The sequence below is a fragment of the Hypanus sabinus genome, chromosome 31, assembly GCF_030144855.1.
Source record: "Hypanus sabinus isolate sHypSab1 chromosome 31, sHypSab1.hap1, whole genome shotgun sequence".
NCBI lineage: Eukaryota > Metazoa > Chordata > Chondrichthyes > Myliobatiformes > Dasyatidae > Hypanus > Hypanus sabinus.
Window position 1 is genome coordinate 21,313,525 of NC_082736.1, and position 18,557 is coordinate 21,332,081.

At 61.0% G+C, this 18,557-nt stretch overlaps 1 protein-coding gene across 2 annotated transcripts in view; it reads left to right on the forward strand.

The window, feature by feature from the left end:
* The window catches only part of LOC132383943 (malate dehydrogenase, cytoplasmic-like), a 72,911-nt gene that overhangs the window by 35,898 nt on the left and 18,456 nt on the right, over nt 1–18,557 (forward strand). For both annotated transcript variants that reach the window (XM_059955134.1, XM_059955133.1), the window contains exon 5: nt 4,807–4,982. In XM_059955134.1, coding sequence (XP_059811117.1) covers nt 4,807–4,982 — 176 coding nt within the window. The remainder of the gene's footprint in view (nt 1–4,806; nt 4,983–18,557) is intronic.

An 18,557-nucleotide genomic window follows, 5' to 3' on the forward strand; every position in this document is an offset into this window, starting at 1 on the left:
GAGCACGGGAGGTGTATCTGCGGAAACCCGCATCGGGGAGCACGGGAGGTGTATCTGTTTACAGAAACCCGCATCGGGGAGCGTGGGAGGTGTATCTGTTTACAGAAACCCGCATCGGGGAGCACGGGAGGTGTATCTGTTTACAGAAACCTGCATCGGGGAGCACGGGAGGTATATCTGTTTACTGAAACCCGCATCGGGGAGCACGGGAGGTGTATCTGTCTGTGGAAACCCGCATCGGGGAGCACGGGAGGTATATCTGTTTGTGGAAACCTCCATCGGGGAGCACGGGAGGTGTATCTGTTTGAGGAAACCCGCATCGGGGAGCACGGGAGGTGTATCTGTTTGTGGAAACCCGCATCGGGGAGCACAGGAGGTGTATCTGTTTACTGAAACCCGCATCGGGGAGCGCGGGAGGTGTATCTGTTTGCGGAAACCTGCATCGGGGAGCACGGGAGGTGTATCTGTTTGTGGAACCCCGCATCGGGGAGCACGGGAGGTGTATCTGTTTGTGGAACCCCGCATCGGGGAGCACGGGAGGTGTATCTGTTTGCAGAAACCTGGATCGGGGAGCACGGGAGGTGTATCTGTTTGCGGAAACCTGCATCGGGGAGCACGGGAGGTGTATCTGTTTGTGGAAACCTGGATCGGGGAGCACGGGAGGTGTATCTGTTTGCGGAAACCTGCATCGGGGAGCACGGGAGGTGTATCTGTTTACTGAAACCCGCATCGGGGAGCACGGGAGGTGTATCTGTTTGTGGAAACCCGCATCGGGGAGCACGGGAGGTGTATCTGTTTGTGGAACCCCGCATCGGGGAGCACGGGAGGTGTATCTGTTTGTGGAAACCCGCATCGGGGAGCACGGGAGGTGTATCTGTTTACTGAAACCCGCATCGGGGAGCACGGGAGGTGTATCTGTTTGTGGAAACCCGCATCGGGGAGCACGGGAGGTGTATCTGTTTGTGGAAACCTGCATCGGGGAGCACGGGAGGTGTATCTGTTTGTGGAAACCCGCATCGGGGAGCACGGGAGGTGTATCTGTGGAAACCCGCATCGGGGAGCACGGGAGGTGTATCTGTTTACAGAAACCCGCATCGGGGAGCACGGGAGGTGTATCTGTTTGTGGAAACCCGCATCGGGGAGCACGGGAGGTGTATCTGTGGAAACCCGCATCGGGGAGCGTGGGAGGTGTATCTGTTTACAGAAACCCACATCGGGGAGCACAGGAGGTATATCTGTTTGTGGAAACCCGCATCGGGGAGCGCGGGAGGTGTATCTGTTTACAGAAACCCGCATCGGGGAGCACGGGAGGTGTATCTGTTTACAGAAACCCGCATCGGGGAGCACGGCAGGTGTATCTGTTTGCGGAAACCTGCATCGGGGAGCGCGGGAGGTGTATCTGTTTACAGAAACCCGCATCGGGGAGCACGGGAGGTGTATCTGTTTACAGAAACCCGCATCGGGGAGCACGGGAGGTGTATCTGTTTACTGAAACCCGCATCGGGGAGCACGGGAGGTGTATCTGTTTCCGGAAACACGCATCGGGGAGCACGGGAGTTGTATCTGTTTACTGAAACCTGCATCGGGGAGCATGGGAGGTGTATCTGTTTCCGGAAACACGCATCGGGGAGCACGGGAGGTGTATCTGTTTCCGGAAACACGCATCGGGGAGCGCGGGAGGAGTATCTGTTTGTGGAAACCCGCATCGGGGAGCACGGGAGGTGTATCTGTGGAAACCCGCATCGGGGAGCACGGGAGGTGTATCTGTTTGCGGAAACCTGCATCGGGGAGCGCGGGAGGAGTATCTGTTTGTGGAAACCCGCATCGGGGAGCGCGGGAGGAGTATCTGTTTGTGGAAACCCGCATCGGGGAGCGCAGGAGGTGTATCTGTGGAAACCCGCATCGGGGAGCGCAGGAGGTGTATCTGTTTACGGAAACCCGCATCGGGGAGCGCAGGAGGTGTATCTGTGGAAACCCGCATCGGGGAGCGCAGGAGGTGTATCTGTGGAAACCCGCATCGGGGAGCGTGGGAGGTGTATCTGTTTGCATTACCTAGATACCGGCGGTAGCAGAACACTGCATTCACAGTGGCTGTAGGATGGACTTCGACAGCACAAAACTACTGTGCTGGGCCAGTGGCTTTCAGGACGGCCTGGTGAAGGAAGCTATCGAAATAAAATTAGAGGAAAATAATTCTCCGAGTAAGAACTGGAATGCAATTGTAAATGAGGTGGGAGAGCTGAAAACTGATTGGATGAGGACTAACTAATCAGGAGGGACGGACGACAGGGGTATAAATACCCCCGGATAGGCTTACCCAGGCATCATCCCTGATCATCAAAATGTCGATTGAACTGGACGCCTGCACCCGGCTGGAAGCCCGAGAACAGTTTATTTGTCAGATTCACCAGGAAAGCACGGGACCCTTTTTCAGAGCGGATAACTTCACTTGCCCCGTCACTGAACTGCACTCACAACCCAGGGTCTCTTCACCTCGTGTCCTTCCTCAATATTTATTACTATTCTTTTTGTTCCTTTCTCTTCCTTATTTGTGCAGTTTGTTGTCCTTGGCACACTGGTTGTCCACCCCGTTCGTTGGGTCTTTCGTTGATTCTGTTATGGTAATTGGATTTATTGAGTATGCCCACAAGACAATGAAATCTCAGGCTTTTATGTGGTGACACACAAGTACTTTGATAATAGATTTACCTTGAACTTTGAGCGCTGCTGGTCAGTTGAAGGGGGAATGGCTGTTCCTGATCCTGGTGGTATGAGACTGCAGCCTCCTGGCCGATGGGATTGGGAGAAGATGGACAGGCCGGGAAGGTGGGGATCTTTGGTGATGGGCCCTGTGGAAACTACGGATGGTGGACACGGACGTGCCCCCCTGATGTCCTGGGCAGAGTCCTCTACTCTCTGCAGCTTCTTGCGTTCCTGCGCATTGGAATTGACGCGCCGGACCACAGTGCAGAGGTAGAAATCTGAGGTGCGCCAACATCCCAGAGTAGCCAGTCTATCCCCAGGACCATTTCTGGTTGGCTACCGGTGACTAGTGGTGTTCCGCGGGAGCCGGTGTTGGGACCGCTTCTCTTCACGTTATACGTCAGCGATTTAGATGACAGAATTGATGGCTTTATGGCCAAGTTTGCAGACGACAATGCCAAACTAGGTGGTTACTGTTGCGGAAGCAGAGAGGTTACAGAGGTTCTTTGACAGACCAGGAGAATGGGCAAAGGAGTGGCAGGTGGAATAAAGATGTGGACTGTTTTCTAAGTGGGGACCAAATTCAGAAATCGGAGGCGCAAAGGGATTTGGGAGTCCTCGTGGAGGGTTCCCTAAAGGCTAGCTTGTAGGTTGAGTCTGTGGTGAGGAAGAGGCAAGAGCGATGTTAGCATTCATTTTGAGAGGACTAGAATATGAAAGCAAGGATAGAAACCGTAAGGCATGTGCGCAGAATTAGGCCATTCAGCCCATCGAGTCTGCTCCACCATTCCATCATGGCTGCTCCCAGATCCCACTCAACCCCATACACCTGCCTTCTCGCCATACTCCTCGATGCCCCGACCGATCAGGAAACTGTCGCCTTCTGCCTTAAATATACGCATGAACGGCCTCCACCGCAGTCTGTAGCAAAGCATTCCACAGGTTCACTACTCTCCGGCTAAAACAGTTCCTCCCTGCCTGTTCTAATGGGTCACCCCTCAATCTTGAGGCTGTCCCCTCTAGATCGGGATATCCCCCCTGCCCCCACCGTAGGAAACATCCTCTCCTCACAGCCACCCATTCTAGTCCTTTCAACGTTCGGTAGGTTTCAGTGAGATCCCCCCCCCCCGCATTCCAGTGAGTTCAGGCCCAAAGCTGCCAAACGTGCCTCATGTGTTAACCCTTTCATTCCCAGAATCATCCTCGTGAACCCCCTCTGGACTCTCCAATGACAACACATCCTTTCTGAAATACGGGGCCTAAAACTGTTGACGATACTCCAAGTGTGGCCTGACTAGTGTCTTATAAAGCCTCAGCATTATCTCCTTGCTTTTATGTTCTAGTCTCCTTGAAATAAATGCCAAAATTGCATTTGCCTCCTTTACCGCAGACTCGACCTGTGAATTAACCTCCTGGAGGTCTTGCACAAGCCCCTCTGCACCTCTGATGTTTGAACCTTCTCCACGTTTAAATAATAGTCCGCACTGTTGTTCCTTTCACCAAAGGATGTAATGCTGAGGTTTTATAAGGCGCTGGCCAGACCACACTTGGAGTATTGTGAGCAGTGTTGGGCCCCCGAAGCAGGAAAAGATGAGCTGGTGTTGAAGGAAGTCCAGAGGAGGTTTACGAGAGTCAACCTGGGAATAAAAGGTTTGATATCTGGCTCTGGGCCTGTACACGCAGGAGCTTAGAAAAATGGCTCGGGAGGGGTAGTGGTGGAATTCTCACTGAAACCTACCGAACACTGAAAGGCTTAGATAGATGGATATGGAGACGATGTTTCCTGTGGTGGGGCGAGTCCGGGACCAGAGGGGGCGGCCTCAGAATAGAGGGACGTCCATTAGGATAGAGATGAGGAGGTCGCTGAATCTGTGGAATTCATTGCCACGGGTGGGTGTGGAATGGGGGTTTAATGGGTTCTTGATTTGTAAGGGTGCAGGGGGAAGGCAGGAAATGGGGTTGGGATGAATAACGAATCAGCCGTGGTGGAATGATGGGCTGAATAGTCTTAATTCTGAGCTTGGGTATCATGGTCATGCCGGAAATCACACGACCAAGCCTCTGGGCTGCAGACAATTGAACCGGTGTCCCCTGTCCTTGCAGGGGTGACGGTGACGCACCGGGAGGAGGTGGGCTTCGGGGAGGCAGACGTTGCCCTGCTGCTCGACTCGCTGCCAGCGCAGGACGGGGTGCAGCGGGCAGATCTTCTCAAGGCCAACGCCCTGAGGTTCCGAGCTCATGGCCGCGCCTTGGACGCGTACGCCAAGAAGACCGTCAAGGTAGGAGCCCTTTCCTTACCCCCACTCAGACACCCGGAGATAACCCTTCAGCCCACGATGCTGTGCCAAAGTAATTATAAATGTCACCATGGTGATGAGGAGATTCACCATGGACGATCCCACGCCCGGCTGCGAAAGGAGGCAGGCGGATTGGACTCGGGACTGTCCATCCTATCCCGTTAAAAACCCAGGAACGCCAACAAAGACCTCACGCCTGGGAGAGGAAGGGTCTTCAAAGGTGGGCTACCCTTAGGGAGAACTTGAAGGACTAGCCCAGGTCAGGGGACTCGGGCAAGGTGCCGTCGGCCGTAGGGACGATGGGTTGAGGTAAATAAAACTAACCAGGCCACATTCAGGTTGGAGGAGCAACTCCATCCAGATACCCTCCAGAATGATGAACGTCGCTTTCTCTAACTTCCAACAGCTTTCCCCACACCGCCCTGCTTTCCCACTCCGCCCTGCTTTCCCCACTCCGCCCTCCCACACCGCCCTGCTTTCCCACTCCGCCCTCCCACACTGCCCTGCTTTCCCACTCCGCCCTCCCACACTGCCCTGCTTTCCCCACTCCGCCCTGCTATCCACACTCCGCCCTCCCACACCGCCCTGCTTTCCCCACACCGCCCTGCACTACCACTCCGCCCTGCTTTCCCCACTCCGCCCTGCTTTCCCCACTCCACCCTGCTTTCCCCACACCGCCCAGCTTTCCCCACTCCGCCCTCCCACACTGCCCTGCTTTCCCCACACCGCCCTCCCACACCGCCCTGCTTTTCCCACTCCGCCCTGCTTTCCCCACTCCGCCCTGCTTTCCCCACACCGCCCAGCTTTCCCCACTCCGCCCTCCCACACTGCCCTGCTTTCCCCACACCGCCCTGCATTCCCACTCCGCCCTGCTTTCCCCATTCCGCCCTGCTTTCCCCACTCCGCCCTGCTTTCCCCACTCCGCCCTCCCACACCGCCCTGCTTTTCCCACTCTGCCCTGCTTTCCCCACTCCGCCCTGCTTTCCCACTCCGCCCAGCTTTCCCCACTCCGCCCTCCCACACCGCCCTGCTTTCCCACTCCGCCCTCCCACACTGCCCTGCTTTCCCCACACCGCCCTGCATTCCCACTCCGCCCTGCTTTCCCCACTCCGCCCTGCTTTCCCCACCGCCCTGCTTTCCCCACTCCGCCCTGCTTTCCCCACCGCCCTGCTTTCCCCACCGCCCTGCTTTCCCCACCGCCCTGCTTTCCCCACCGCCCTGCTTTCCCACTCCGCCCTGCTTTCCCCACTCCGCCCTGCTTTCCCCACCGCCCTGCTTTCCCACTCCGCCGTGCTTTCCCACTCCGCCCTGCTTTCCCACTCTGCCCTCCCACACTGCCCTGCTTTCCCCACTCCGCCCTCCCACACCGCCCTGCTTTCCCCACTCTGCCCTGCTTTCCCACTCTGCCCTCCCACACTGCCCTGCTTTCCCCACTCCGCCCTGCTTTCCCACTCCGCCCTGCTTTCCCCACACCGCTCTCCTTTCCCCACTCCGCCCTGCTTTCCCCACACCGCTCTCCTTTCCCCACACCACTCTCCTTTCCCCACTCCGCCCTGCTTTCCCCACACCGCTCTCCCACTCCGCTCTGCTTTCCCCACTCCGCCCTGCTTTCCCCACACCGCCCTGCTTTCCCCACACCACTCTCCCACTCCGCCCTGCTTTCCCCACACCACTCTCCCACTCCGCCCTGCTTTCCCCACACCACTCTCCCACTCCGCCCTGCTTTCCCCACACCACTCTCCCACTCCGCCCTGCTTTCCCCACACCACTCTCCCACTCCGCCCTGCTTTCCCCACTCCGCTCTGCTTTCCCCACACCGCTCTGCTTTCCCCACTCCGCCCTGCTTTCCCCACTCCGCTCTCCTTTCCCCACTCCGCCCTGCTTTTTCCACACTGCTCTCCTTTCCCCACTCCACTCTCCTTTCCCCACTCCGCTGTCCTTTCCCCACTCCGCCCTGCTTTCCCCACACCGCCCTGCTTTCCCCACACCACTCTCCCACTCCGCCCTGCTTTCCCCACACCACTCTGCTTTCCCCCTCCGCTCTCCTTTCACCACTCCGCTGTCCTTTCCCCACTCCGCTGTCCTTTCCCCACTCCGCCCTGCTTTCCCCACACCGCCCTGCTTTCCCCACTCCGCTCTCCTTTCCCCACACCGCCCTGCTTTCCCCACTCCGCCCTGCTTTCCCCACTCCGCTCTCCTTTCCCCACACCGCTCTGCTTTCCCCACTCCGCTCTGCTTTCCCCACACCGCTCTGCTTTCCCCACACCGCCCTGCTTTCCCCACACCGCTCTGCTTTCCCCACTCCGCTCTCCTTTCCCCACACCGCTCTGCTTTCCCCACTCCGCTCTGCTTTCCCCACTCCGCTCTGCTTTCCCCACACCGCCCTGCTTTCCCCACTCCGCCCTGCTTTCCCACTCCGCCCTGCTTTCCCCACTCCGCCCTCCCACACTGCCCTGCTTTCCCCACTCCACCCTGCTATCCACACTCCGCCCTCCCACACCGCCCTGCTTTCCCAAACACCGCCCTCCCACACCGCCCTGCATTCCCACTCCGCCCTGCTTTCCCCACACCGCCCTGCTTTCCCCACTCCACCCTGCTATCCACACTCCGCCCTCCCACACCGCCCTGCTTTCCCAAACACCGCCCTCCCACACCGCCCTGCATTCCCACTCCGCCCTGCTTTCCCCACACCGCCCTGCTTTCCCCACTCCACCCTGCTATCCACACTCCGCCCTCCCACACCGCCCTGCTTTCCCAAACACCGCCCTCCCACACCGCCCTGCATTCCCACTCCGCCCTGCTTTCCCAAACACCGCCCTCCCACACCGCCCTGCATTCCCACACCGCCCTGCTTTCCCAAACACCGCCCTCCCACACCGCCCTGCTTTCCCACTCCGCCCTGCTTTCCCACTCCGCCCTGCTTTCCCCACTCCGCCCTGCTTTCCCACTCCGCCCTGCTTTCCCACTCTGCCCTCCCACACTGCCCTGCTTTCCCCACTCCGCCCTCCCACACTGCCCTGCTTTCCCCACTCCGCCCTCCCACACTGCCCTGCTTTCCCCACACTGCCCTCCCACACCGCCCTGCTTTCCCACTCCGCCCTCCCACACTGCCCTGCTTTCCCCACTCCGCCCTGCTTTCCCACTCCGCCCTGCTTTCCCCACACCGCTCTCCTTTCCCCACACCGCTCTCCTTTCCCCACTCCGCCCTGCTTTCCCCACTCCGCCCTGCTTTCCCCACACCGCCCTGCATTCCCACTCCGCCCTGCTTTCCCCACTCCGCCCTGCTTTCCCCACTCCACCCTGCTTTCCCCACTCCGCCCTCCCACACCGCCCTGCTTTCCCCACACCGCCCTGCTTTCCCCACACCGCCCTGCATTCCCACTCCGCCCTGCTTTCCACACTCCGCCCTCCCACACCGCCCTGCTTTTCCCACTCCGCCCTGCTTTCCCCACTCCGCCCTGCTTTCCCCACACCGCCCAGCTTTCCCCACTCCGCCCTCCCACACCGCCCTGCTTTCCCACTCCGCCCTCCCACACTGCCCTGCTTTCCCCACACCGCCCTGCATTCCCACTCCGCCCTGCTTTCCCCATTCCGCCCTGCTTTCCCCACTCCGCCCTGCTTTCCCCACTCCACCCTGCTTTCCCACTCCGCCCAGCTTTCCCCACTCCGCCCTCCCACACCGCTCTGCTTTCCCACTCCGCCCTCCCACACTGCCCTGCTTTCCCCACACCGCCCTGCATTCCCACTCCGCCCTGCTTTCCCCACTCCGCCCTGCTTTCCCCACCGCCCTGCTTTCCCACTCCGCCCTGCTTTCCCACTCCGCCCTGCTTTCCCACTCTGCCCTCCCACACTGCCCTGCTTTCCCCACACCGCCCTGCATTCCCACTCCGCCCTGCTTTCCCCATTCCGCCCTGCTTTCCCCACTCCGCCCTGCTTTCCCCACTCCGCCCTGCTTTCCCACTCCGCCCAGCTTTCCCCACTCCGCCCTCCCACAACGCTCTGCTTTCCCACTCCGCCCTCCCACACTGCCCTGCTTTCCCCACACCGCCCTGCATTCCCACTCCGCCCTGCTTTCCCCACTCCGCCCTGCTTTCCCCACCGCCCTGCTTTCCCACTCCGCCCTGCTTTCCCACTCCGCCCTGCTTTCCCCACACCGCCCTGCATTCCCACACCGCCCTGCTTTCCCCACTCCGCCCTGCTTTCCCCATTCCGCCCTGCTTTCCCCACTCCGCCCTGCTTTCCCCACTCCGCCCTGCTTTCCCCACTCCGCCCTGCTTTCCCACTCCGCCCAGCTTTCCCCACTCCGCCCTCCCACACCGCTCTGCTTTCCCACTCCGCCCTCCCACACTGCCCTGCTTTCCCCACACCGCCCTGCATTCCCACTCCGCCCTGCTTTCCCCACTCCGCCCTGCTTTCCCCACCGCCCTGCTTTCCCACTCCGCCCTGCTTTCCCACTCCGCCCTGCTTTCCCACTCTGCCCTCCCACACTGCCCTGCTTTCCCCACTCCGCCCTCCCACACTGCCCTCCCACACCGCCCTGCTTTCCCACTCCGCCCTCCCACACCGCCCTGCTTTCCCCACTCCGCCCTGCTTTCCCACTCTGCCCTCCCACACTGCCCTGCTTTCCCCACTCCGCCCTCCCACACTGCCCTCCCACACCGCCCTGCTTTCCCACTCTGCCCTCCCACACTGCCCTGCTTTCCCCACTCCGCCCTGCTTTCCCACTCCGCCCTGCTTTCCCCACACCGCTCTCCTTTCCCCACTCCGCCCTGCTTTCCCCACACCGCTCTCCTTTCCCCACACCGCTCTCCTTTCCCCACTCCGCCCTGCTTTCCCCACACCGCTCTCCCACTCCGCCCTGCTTTCCCCACTCCGCCCTGCTTTCCCCACACCGCCCTGCTTTCCCCACTCCGCCCTGCTTTCCCCACACCGCCCTGCTTTCCCCACACCACTCTCCCACTCCGCCCTGCTTTCCCCACACCACTCTCCCACTCCGCCCTGCTTTCCCCACTCCGCTCTGCTTTCCCCACACCGCTCTGCTTTCCCCACTCCGCCCTGCTTTCCCCACTCCGCTCTCCTTTCCCCACTCCGCCCTGCTTTTTCCACACTGCTCTCCTTTCCCCACTCCACTCTCCTTTCCCCACTCCGCTGTCCTTTCCCCACTCCGCCCTGCTTTCCCCACACCACTCTCCCACTCCGCCCTGCTTTCCCCACACCACTCTGCTTTCCCCCTCCGCTCTCCTTTCCCCACTCCGCTGTCCTTTCCCCACTCCGCCCTGCTTTCCCCACTCCGCTCTCCTTTCCCCACACCGCCCTGCTTTCCCCACTCCGCCCTGCTTTCCCCACTCCGCTCTCCTTTCCCCACACTGCTCTGCTTTCCCCACTCCGCTCTGCTTTCCCCACACCGCTCTGCTTTCCCCACACCGCCCTGCTTTCCCCACACCGCTCTGCTTTCCCCACTCCGCTCTCCTTTCCCCACACCGCTCTGCTTTCCCCACTCCGCTCTGCTTTCCCCACTCCGCTCTGCTTTCCCCACACCGCCCTGCTTTCCCCACACCGCTCTGCTTTCCCCACTCCGCTCTCCTTTCCCCACTCCGCTCTCCTTTCCCCGCACCGCCCTGCTTTCCCACTCCGCCCTGCTTTTCCCACTCCGCCCTGCTTTCCCCACTCCGCCCTGCTTTCCCACTCCGCCCTGCTTTCCCCACACCGCCCCCCCACACTGCCCTGCTTTCCCCACTCCACCCTGCTATCCACACTCCGCCCTCCCACACCGCCCTGCTTTCCCAAACACCGCCCTCCCACACCGCCCTGCATTCCCACTCCGCCCTGCTTTCCCCACACCGCCCTGCTTTCCCCACTCCACCCTGCTATCCACACTCCGCCCTCCCACACCGCCCTGCTTTCCCAAACACCGCCCTCCCACACCGCCCTGCATTCCCACTCCGCCCTGCTTTCCCAAACACCGCCCTCCCACACCGCCCTGCATTCCCACACCGCCCTGCTTTCCCAAACACCGCCCTCCCACACCGCCCTGCTTTCCCACTCCGCCCTGCTTTCCCCACTCCGCCCTGCTTTCCCACTCTGCCCTCCCACACTGCCCTGCTTTCCCCACTCCGCCCTCCCACACTGCCCTGCTTTCCCCACACTGCCCTCCCACACCGCCCTGCTTTCCCACTCCGCCCTCCCACACTGCCCTGCTTTCCCTACTCCGCCCTGCTTTCCCACTCCGCCCTGCTTTCCCCACACCGCTCTCCTTTCCCCACTCCGCCCTGCTTTCCCCACTCCGCCCTGCTTTCCCCACACCGCTCTCCTTTCCCCACACCGCTCTCCTTTCCCCACACCGCTCTCCTTTCCCCACTCCGCCCTGCTTTCCCCACACCGCTCTCCCACTCCGCCCTGCTTTCCCCACTCCGCCCTGCTTTCCCCACACCGCTCTCCTTTCCCCACACCGCTCTGCTTTCCCCACTCCGCCCTGCTTTCCCCACTCCGCCCTGCTTTCCCCACACCGCTCTCCTTTCCCCACTCCGCTCTGCTTTCCCCACTCCGCCCTGCTTTCCCCACACCGCTCTGCTTTCCCCACACCGCTCTCCTTTCCCCACTCCTCCCTGCTTTCCCCACGCCGCCCTGCTTTCCCCACTCCGCCCTGCTTTCCCCACTCCGCCCTGCTTTCCCCACTCCGCCCTGCTTTCCCCACTCCGCCCTGCTTTCCCCACACCGCTCTGCTTTCCCCACACCGCTCTGCTTTCCCCACTCCGCCCTGCTTTCCCCACACCGCTCTGCTTTCCCCACACCGCTCTGCTTTCCCCACTCCGCTCTGCTTTCCCCACACCGCTCTGCTTTCCCCACACCGCTCTGCTTTCCCCACTCCGCCCTGCTTTCCCCACACCGCTCTCCTTTCCCCACACCGCTCTGCTTTCCCCACTCCGCTCTCCTTTCCCCACTCCGCTCTCCTTTCACACACCGCCCTGCTTTCCCCAGTCCGCCCACACCGCCCTGCTTTCCCCACACCGCTCTCCTTTCCCCACACCGCTCTGCTTTCCCCACTCCGCTCTCCTTTCCCCACTCCGCTCTGCTTTCCCCACACCGCTCTCCTTTCCCCACACCGCTCTGCTTTCCCCACACCGCTCTCCTTTCCCCACACCGCTCTCCTTTCCCCACACCGCTCTCCTTTCCCCACACCGCTCTGCTTTCCCCACTCCGCTCTCCCACTCCGCCCTGCTTTCCCCACACCACTCTCCCACACCGCCCTGCTTTCCCCACTCCGCTCTCCCACTCCGCCCTGCTTTCCCCACTCCGCCCTGCTTTCCCCACTCCGCCCTGCTTTCCCCAGTCCGCTCTCCTTTCCCCACACCGCTCTGCTTTCCCCACTCCGCCCTGCTTTCCCCACTCCGCCCTGCTTTCCCCACACCGCTCTCCTTTCACCACACCGCTCTGCTTTCCCCACTCCGCTCTCCTTTCCCCACTCCGCTCTCCTTTCCCCACTCCGCCCTGCTTTCCCCACTCCTCCCTGCTTTCCCCACTCCGCTCTCCTTTCACACACCGCCCTGCTTTCCCCACTCCGCCCACACCGCCCTGCTTTCCCCACACCGCTCTCCTTTCCCCACACCGCTCTGCTTTCCCCACTCCGCTCTCCTTTCCCCACTCCGCTCTGCTTTCCCCACACCGCTCTCCTTTCCCCACACCGCTCTGCTTTCCCCACTCCGCTCTTTTCTCCCCACACCGCTCTCCTTTCCCCACACCGCTCTCCTTTCCCCACACCGCTCTGCTTTCTCCACTCCGCTCTCCCACTCCGCCCTGCTTTCCCCACACCACTCTCCCACACCGCCCTGCTTTCCCCACTCCGCTCTCCCACTCCGCCCTGCTTTCCCCACTCCGCCCTGCTTTCCCCACTCCGCCCTGCTTTCCCCAGTCCGCTCTGCTTTCCCCACACCGCCCTGCTTTCCCCACTCCGCTCTCCCACTCCGCCCTGCTTTCCCCACTCCGCCCTGCTTTCCCCACTCCGCCCTGCTTTCCCCAGTCCGCTCTCCTTTCCCCACACCGCTCTGCTTTCCCCACTCCGCCCTGCTTTCCCCACTCCGCCCTGCTTTCCCCACACCGCTCTCCTTTCCCCACACCGCTCTGCTTTCCCCACTCCGCTCTCCTTTCCCCACTCCGCTCTCCTTTCCCCTCTCCGCTCTCCTTTCCCCACACCGCCCTGCTTTCCCCACACCGCCCTGCTTTCCCCACTCCGCTCTGCTTTCCCCACACCGCTCTCCTTTCCCCACTCCGAGCTGCTTTCCCCACTCCGCTCTCCTTTCCCCACACCGCCCTGCTTTCCCCACTCCGCCCTGCTTTCCCCACTCCGCCCTGCTTTCCCCACACTGCCCTGCTTTCCCACTCTGCCCTCCCACACTGCCCTGCTTTCCCCACTCCGCCCTCCCACACTGCCCTGCTTTCCCCACACTGCCCTCCCACACCGCCCTGCTTTCCCACTCCGCCCTCCCACACTGCCCTGCTTTCCCCACTCCGCCCTGCTTTCCCACTCCGCCCTGCTTTCCCCACACCGCTCTCCTTTCCCCACTCCGCCCTGCTTTCCCCACTCCGCCCTGCTTTCCCCACACCGCCCTGCATTCCCACTCCGCCCTGCTTTCCCCACTCCGCCCTGCTTTCCCCACTCCGCCCTGCTTTCCCCACTCCGCCCTCCCACACCACCCTGCTTTCCCCACACCGCCCTGCATTCCCACTCCGCCCTGCTTTCCCCACTCCGCCCTCCCACACCGCCCTGCTTTTCCCACTCCGCCCTGCTTTCCCCACTCCGCCCTGCTTTCCCCACACCGCCCAGCTTTCCCCACTCCGCCCTCCCACACCGCCCTGCTTTCCCACTCCGCCCTCCCACACTGCCCTGCTTTCCCCACACCGCCCTGCATTCCCACTCCGCCCTGCTTTTCCCACTCCGCCCTGCTTTCCCCACTCCGCCCTGCTTTCCCACTCCGCCCTGCTTTCCCCACTCCGCCCTCCCACACTGCCCTGCTTTCCCCACTCCACCCTGCTATCCACACTCCGCCCTCCCACACCGCCCTGCTTTCCCAAACACCGCCCTCCCACACCGCCCTGCATTCACACTCCGCCCTGCTTTCCCCACACCGCCCTGCTTTCCCCACTCCACCCTGCTATCCACACTCCGCCCTCCCACACCGCCCTGCTTTCCCAAACACCGCCCTCCCACACCGCCCTGCATTCCCACTCCGCCCTGCTTTCCCAAACACCGCCCTCCCACACCGCCCTGCTTTCCCACTCCGCCCTGCTTTCCCCACTCCGCCCTGCTTTCCCACTCCGCCCTGCTTTCCCACTCTGCCCTCCCACACTGCCCTGCTTTCCCCACTCCGCCCTCCCACACTGCCCTGCTTTCCCCACACTGCCCTCCCACACCGCCCTGCTTTCCCACTCCGCCCTCCCACACTGCCCTGCTTTCCCCACTCCGCCCTGCTTTCCCACTCCGCCCTGCTTTCCCACTCTGCCCTCCCACACTGCCCTGCTTTCCCCACTCCGCCCTCCCACACTGCCCTGCTTTCCCCACACTGCCCTCCCACACCGCCCTGCTTTCCCACTCCGCCCTCCCACACTGCCCTGCTTTCCCCACTCCGCCCTGCTTTCCCACTCCGCCCTGCTTTCCCCACACCGCCCTGCTTTCCCACTCCGCCCTGCTTTCCCCACACCGCTCTCCTTTCCCCACTCCGCCCTGCTTTCCCCACTCCGCCCTGCTTTCCCCACACCGCTCTCCTTTCCCCACACCGCTCTCCTTTCCCCACTCCGCCCTGCTTTCCCCACACCGCTCTCCCACTCCGCCCTGCTTTCCCCACTCCGCCCTGCTTTCCCCACACCGCTCTCCTTTCCCCACACCGCTCTGCTTTCCCCACTCCGCCCTGCTTTCCCCACACCGCTCTCCTTTCCCCACTCCGCTCTGCTTTCCCCACTCCGCCCTGCTTTCCCCACACCGCTCTGCTTTCCCCACACCGCTCTCCTTTCCCCACTCCTCCCTGCTTTCCCCACGCCGCCCTGCTTTCCCCACTCCGCCCTGCTTTCCCCACTCCGCTCTGCTTTCCCCACTCCGCCCTGCTTTCCCCACACCGCTCTGCTTTCCCCACACCGCTCTGCTTTCCCCACTCCGCCTTGCTTTCCCCACACCGCTCTGCTTTCCCCACACCGCTCTGCTTTCCCCACTCCGCTCTGCTTTCCCCACACCGCTCTGCTTTCCCCACTCCGCCCTGCTTTCCCCACACCGCTCTCCTTTCCCCACTCCGCCCTGCTTTCCCCACTCCGCCCTGCTTTCCCCACACCGCTCTCCTTTCCCCACTCCGCTCTCCTTTCACACACCGCCCTGCTTTCCCCACTCCGCCCACACCGCCCTGCTTTCCCCACACCGCTCTCCTTTCCCCACACCGCTCTGCTTTCCCCACTCCGCTCTCCTTTCCCCACTCCGCTCTGCTTTCCCCACACCGCTCTCCTTTCCCCACACCGCTCTGCTTTCCCCACACCGCTCTCCTTTCCCCACACCGCTCTCCTTTCCCCACACCGCTCTCCTTTCCCCACACCGCTCTCCTTTCCCCACTCCGCTCTCCCACTCCGCCCTGCTTTCCCCACACCACTCTCCCACACCGCCCTGCTTTCCCCACTCCGCTCTCCCACTCCGCCCTGCTTTCCCCACTCCGCCCTGCTTTCCCCACTCCGCCCTGCTTTCCCCACTCCGCCCTGCTTTCCCCAGTCCGCTCTCCTTTCCCCACACCGCTCTGCTTTCCCCACTCCGCCCTGCTTTCCCCACTCCGCCCTGCTTTCCCCACTCCGCCCTGCTTTCCCCACACCGCTCTCCTTTCCCCACACCGCTCTGCTTTCCCCACTCCGCTCTCCTTTCCCCACTCCGAGCTGCTTTCCCCACTCCGCTCTCCTTTCCCCACACCGCCCTGCTTTCCCCACTCCGCCCTGCTTTCCCCACTCCGCCCTGCTTTCCCCACACTGCCCTGCTTTCCCCACTCCGCCCTGCTTTCCCCACACCGCCCTGTTTTCCCCACTCCGCCCTGCTTTCCCCACACTGCCCTCCCACACCGCTCTGCTTTCCCCACTCTGCTCTCCTTTCCCCACACCACTCTCCTTTCCCCACTCCGCCCTGCTTTCCCCACACCGCCCTGCTTTCCCCGCACTGCTCTGCTTTCCTTTCATGAGATACGGGAGCAGAATTATGCCTTCTGGCCCAGCGAGTCTGCTCCGCCAATTCACCACGGCGAATCCAATTTCCCTTCAGCCCCAATCTCCTGCCCTCTCCCCGTATCCCTTCATGCCCTGACCAATCACGAGTCCACCACCCTCAGCCTCAAATGTACATAAAGACTTGGCTCTACAGCCACCTGTTGCAACAAATTCCACAGATTCAACACTCTCTGGCTGAAGAAATTCTTCCTCATCTTCATTCTAAAAGGATGCCCCTCTGTTCTGAGGCTGTGTCCTCTAGTCTTAGACTCTCCCACTATCGGAAGCGTCCACTCTTTCACCATTCAATAGTTTCAATGAGGTCACCCCTCATTCTTCTGAATACAGGCCCAGAGCCGTCAAACGCTCTTCATATGACAAGCCATTCAATCCTGGAATCATTTTCCTGAACCTCCTCCGAACCCTCTCCAACCTCCTCTGATCCCTCTCCAACCTCCTCCGATCCCTCTCCAACCTCCTCCGATCCCTCTCCGACCTCCTCCGATCCCTCTCCGATCTCCTCCGATCCCTCTCCGACCTCCTCCGATCCCTCGCCGACCTCCTCCGATCCCTCTCCGACCTCCTCCGATCCCTCTCCGACCTCCTCCGATCCCTCTCCGACCTCCTCCGATCCCTCGCCGACCTCCTCCGAACCCTCTCCAACCTCCTCCGATCCCTCGCCAACCTCCTCCGAACCCTCTCCAACCTCCTCCAATCCCTCGCCAACCTCCTCCGATCCCTCGCCAACCTCCTCCGATCCCTCTCCAACCTCCTCCGATCCCTCTCCAACCTCCTCCGATCCCTCTCCAACCTCCTCCGATCCCTCTCCAACCTCCTCCGATCCCTCTCCAACCTCCTCCGATCCCTCTCCAACCTCCTCCGATCCCTCTCCAACCACCTTCGATCCCTCTCCAACCTCCTCCGATCCCTCTCCACCCTCCTCCGATCCCTCCAACCTCCTTTGATCCCTCTCCAACCTTCTTCTCCAACTTCTTTTCAATTCCGCATTCTGGTGACCCTTGTGCCTGTCAACGAAAGCCACCGAGAGACACGAAGGTCGTCGTTTAAAGGTCTTTCATTCGGTACACACCAACGTTTGGAGTCACTCTGCAGAGTGTCATTGCGTCACATTTTCATATGTTAAAGATCAAAGTTGGTGGCGGGCCCATTTTGTTGTTGCGCTGCACTCGTCGTGCTTCAGCAACTTTCAACAACAAACACGGCAATAATAACCTTGTGCTCAGCATTAGTAAGACCGAAGCATAAGACGAGGGACCGTACACCAGTTCTCATAGAGGGATCAGAAGTGGAGAGGGAGTGAGCAATTTCATGTTCCTGGGTGTCAACATCTCAGATGATCTAACCTGGTCCCAACATACCGATGCAGCTACAAAGAAGGCAAGACAGCGGCCGTATTTCACTAGGAGTTTGAGGGGTTTGGTTTGTCACCTAAAACACTCGAAAACTTCTCTAGATGTACTGTGGAGAGCATTCTCGCATCTGGTATGGAGTGGGTGTGTGTGGGGGGCTACTGCACAGGATCGAAGCAAGCTGCAGAGAGTTGTAAACTCAGTCAGCTCCATCCCGGGCACCGGCCTCCGTCATATCCAGCACATCTTCAAAGAGCTGTGTCTCAGAAAGGCAACACCCATCATTAAGGACCCCTACCGCCCAGGACATGCCCTCTTCTCATTCACCCCAATCTGTCACTCCAGGAAGACCATTGTTCTGAGCCGCATTTTAAACTCAATCTATAATCCATATTCAGATCTGAAGACTGGTTGCTGTTGAAAATAATACTTATTATATTCTGTAATTCCAGAATATGCCATTACAGGCCTCTCGCTCATCTTCTCCACTCCACTCTCATGACCACCCTCTGGTTACCCCGCACCCTTCTTCCATGGCCCACTCTCCTCTCCTATACCCTTCAGCCCTTTATCTCGTCCACCTACCGTCTCCCAGTAACCCCCCCCCCCCCACTCCACTTTCTTATTCTGGCTTTTGCCCCCCCCCCCCCACTCCACCTTCTTATTCTGGCTTTTGCCCCCCCCCCCCCGTCCTTTCCAGTCCCGATGAAAGGTCTCAGCCTGAAACATCTAGTGTTTATTCCCCTCCGTCGATGCTGCCTGACCTGCTGAGTTCCCCCAGTGTTTTGTGTGGGTTTCCAGTATCCGCAGAATCTCTTTGTGTTTGTTATTTTCCTGTAGTTTGTTCTTTTTTTGTGCAGGGAGGGGTATTTGGGGCTCCATGTGCCTGATCTGTTTCATTCATTTTTTTGTTGGGAGGAGGGATTTGGGGGTTGGAGTGTCTGATCCGTTTTGGTCGTTTTATTTG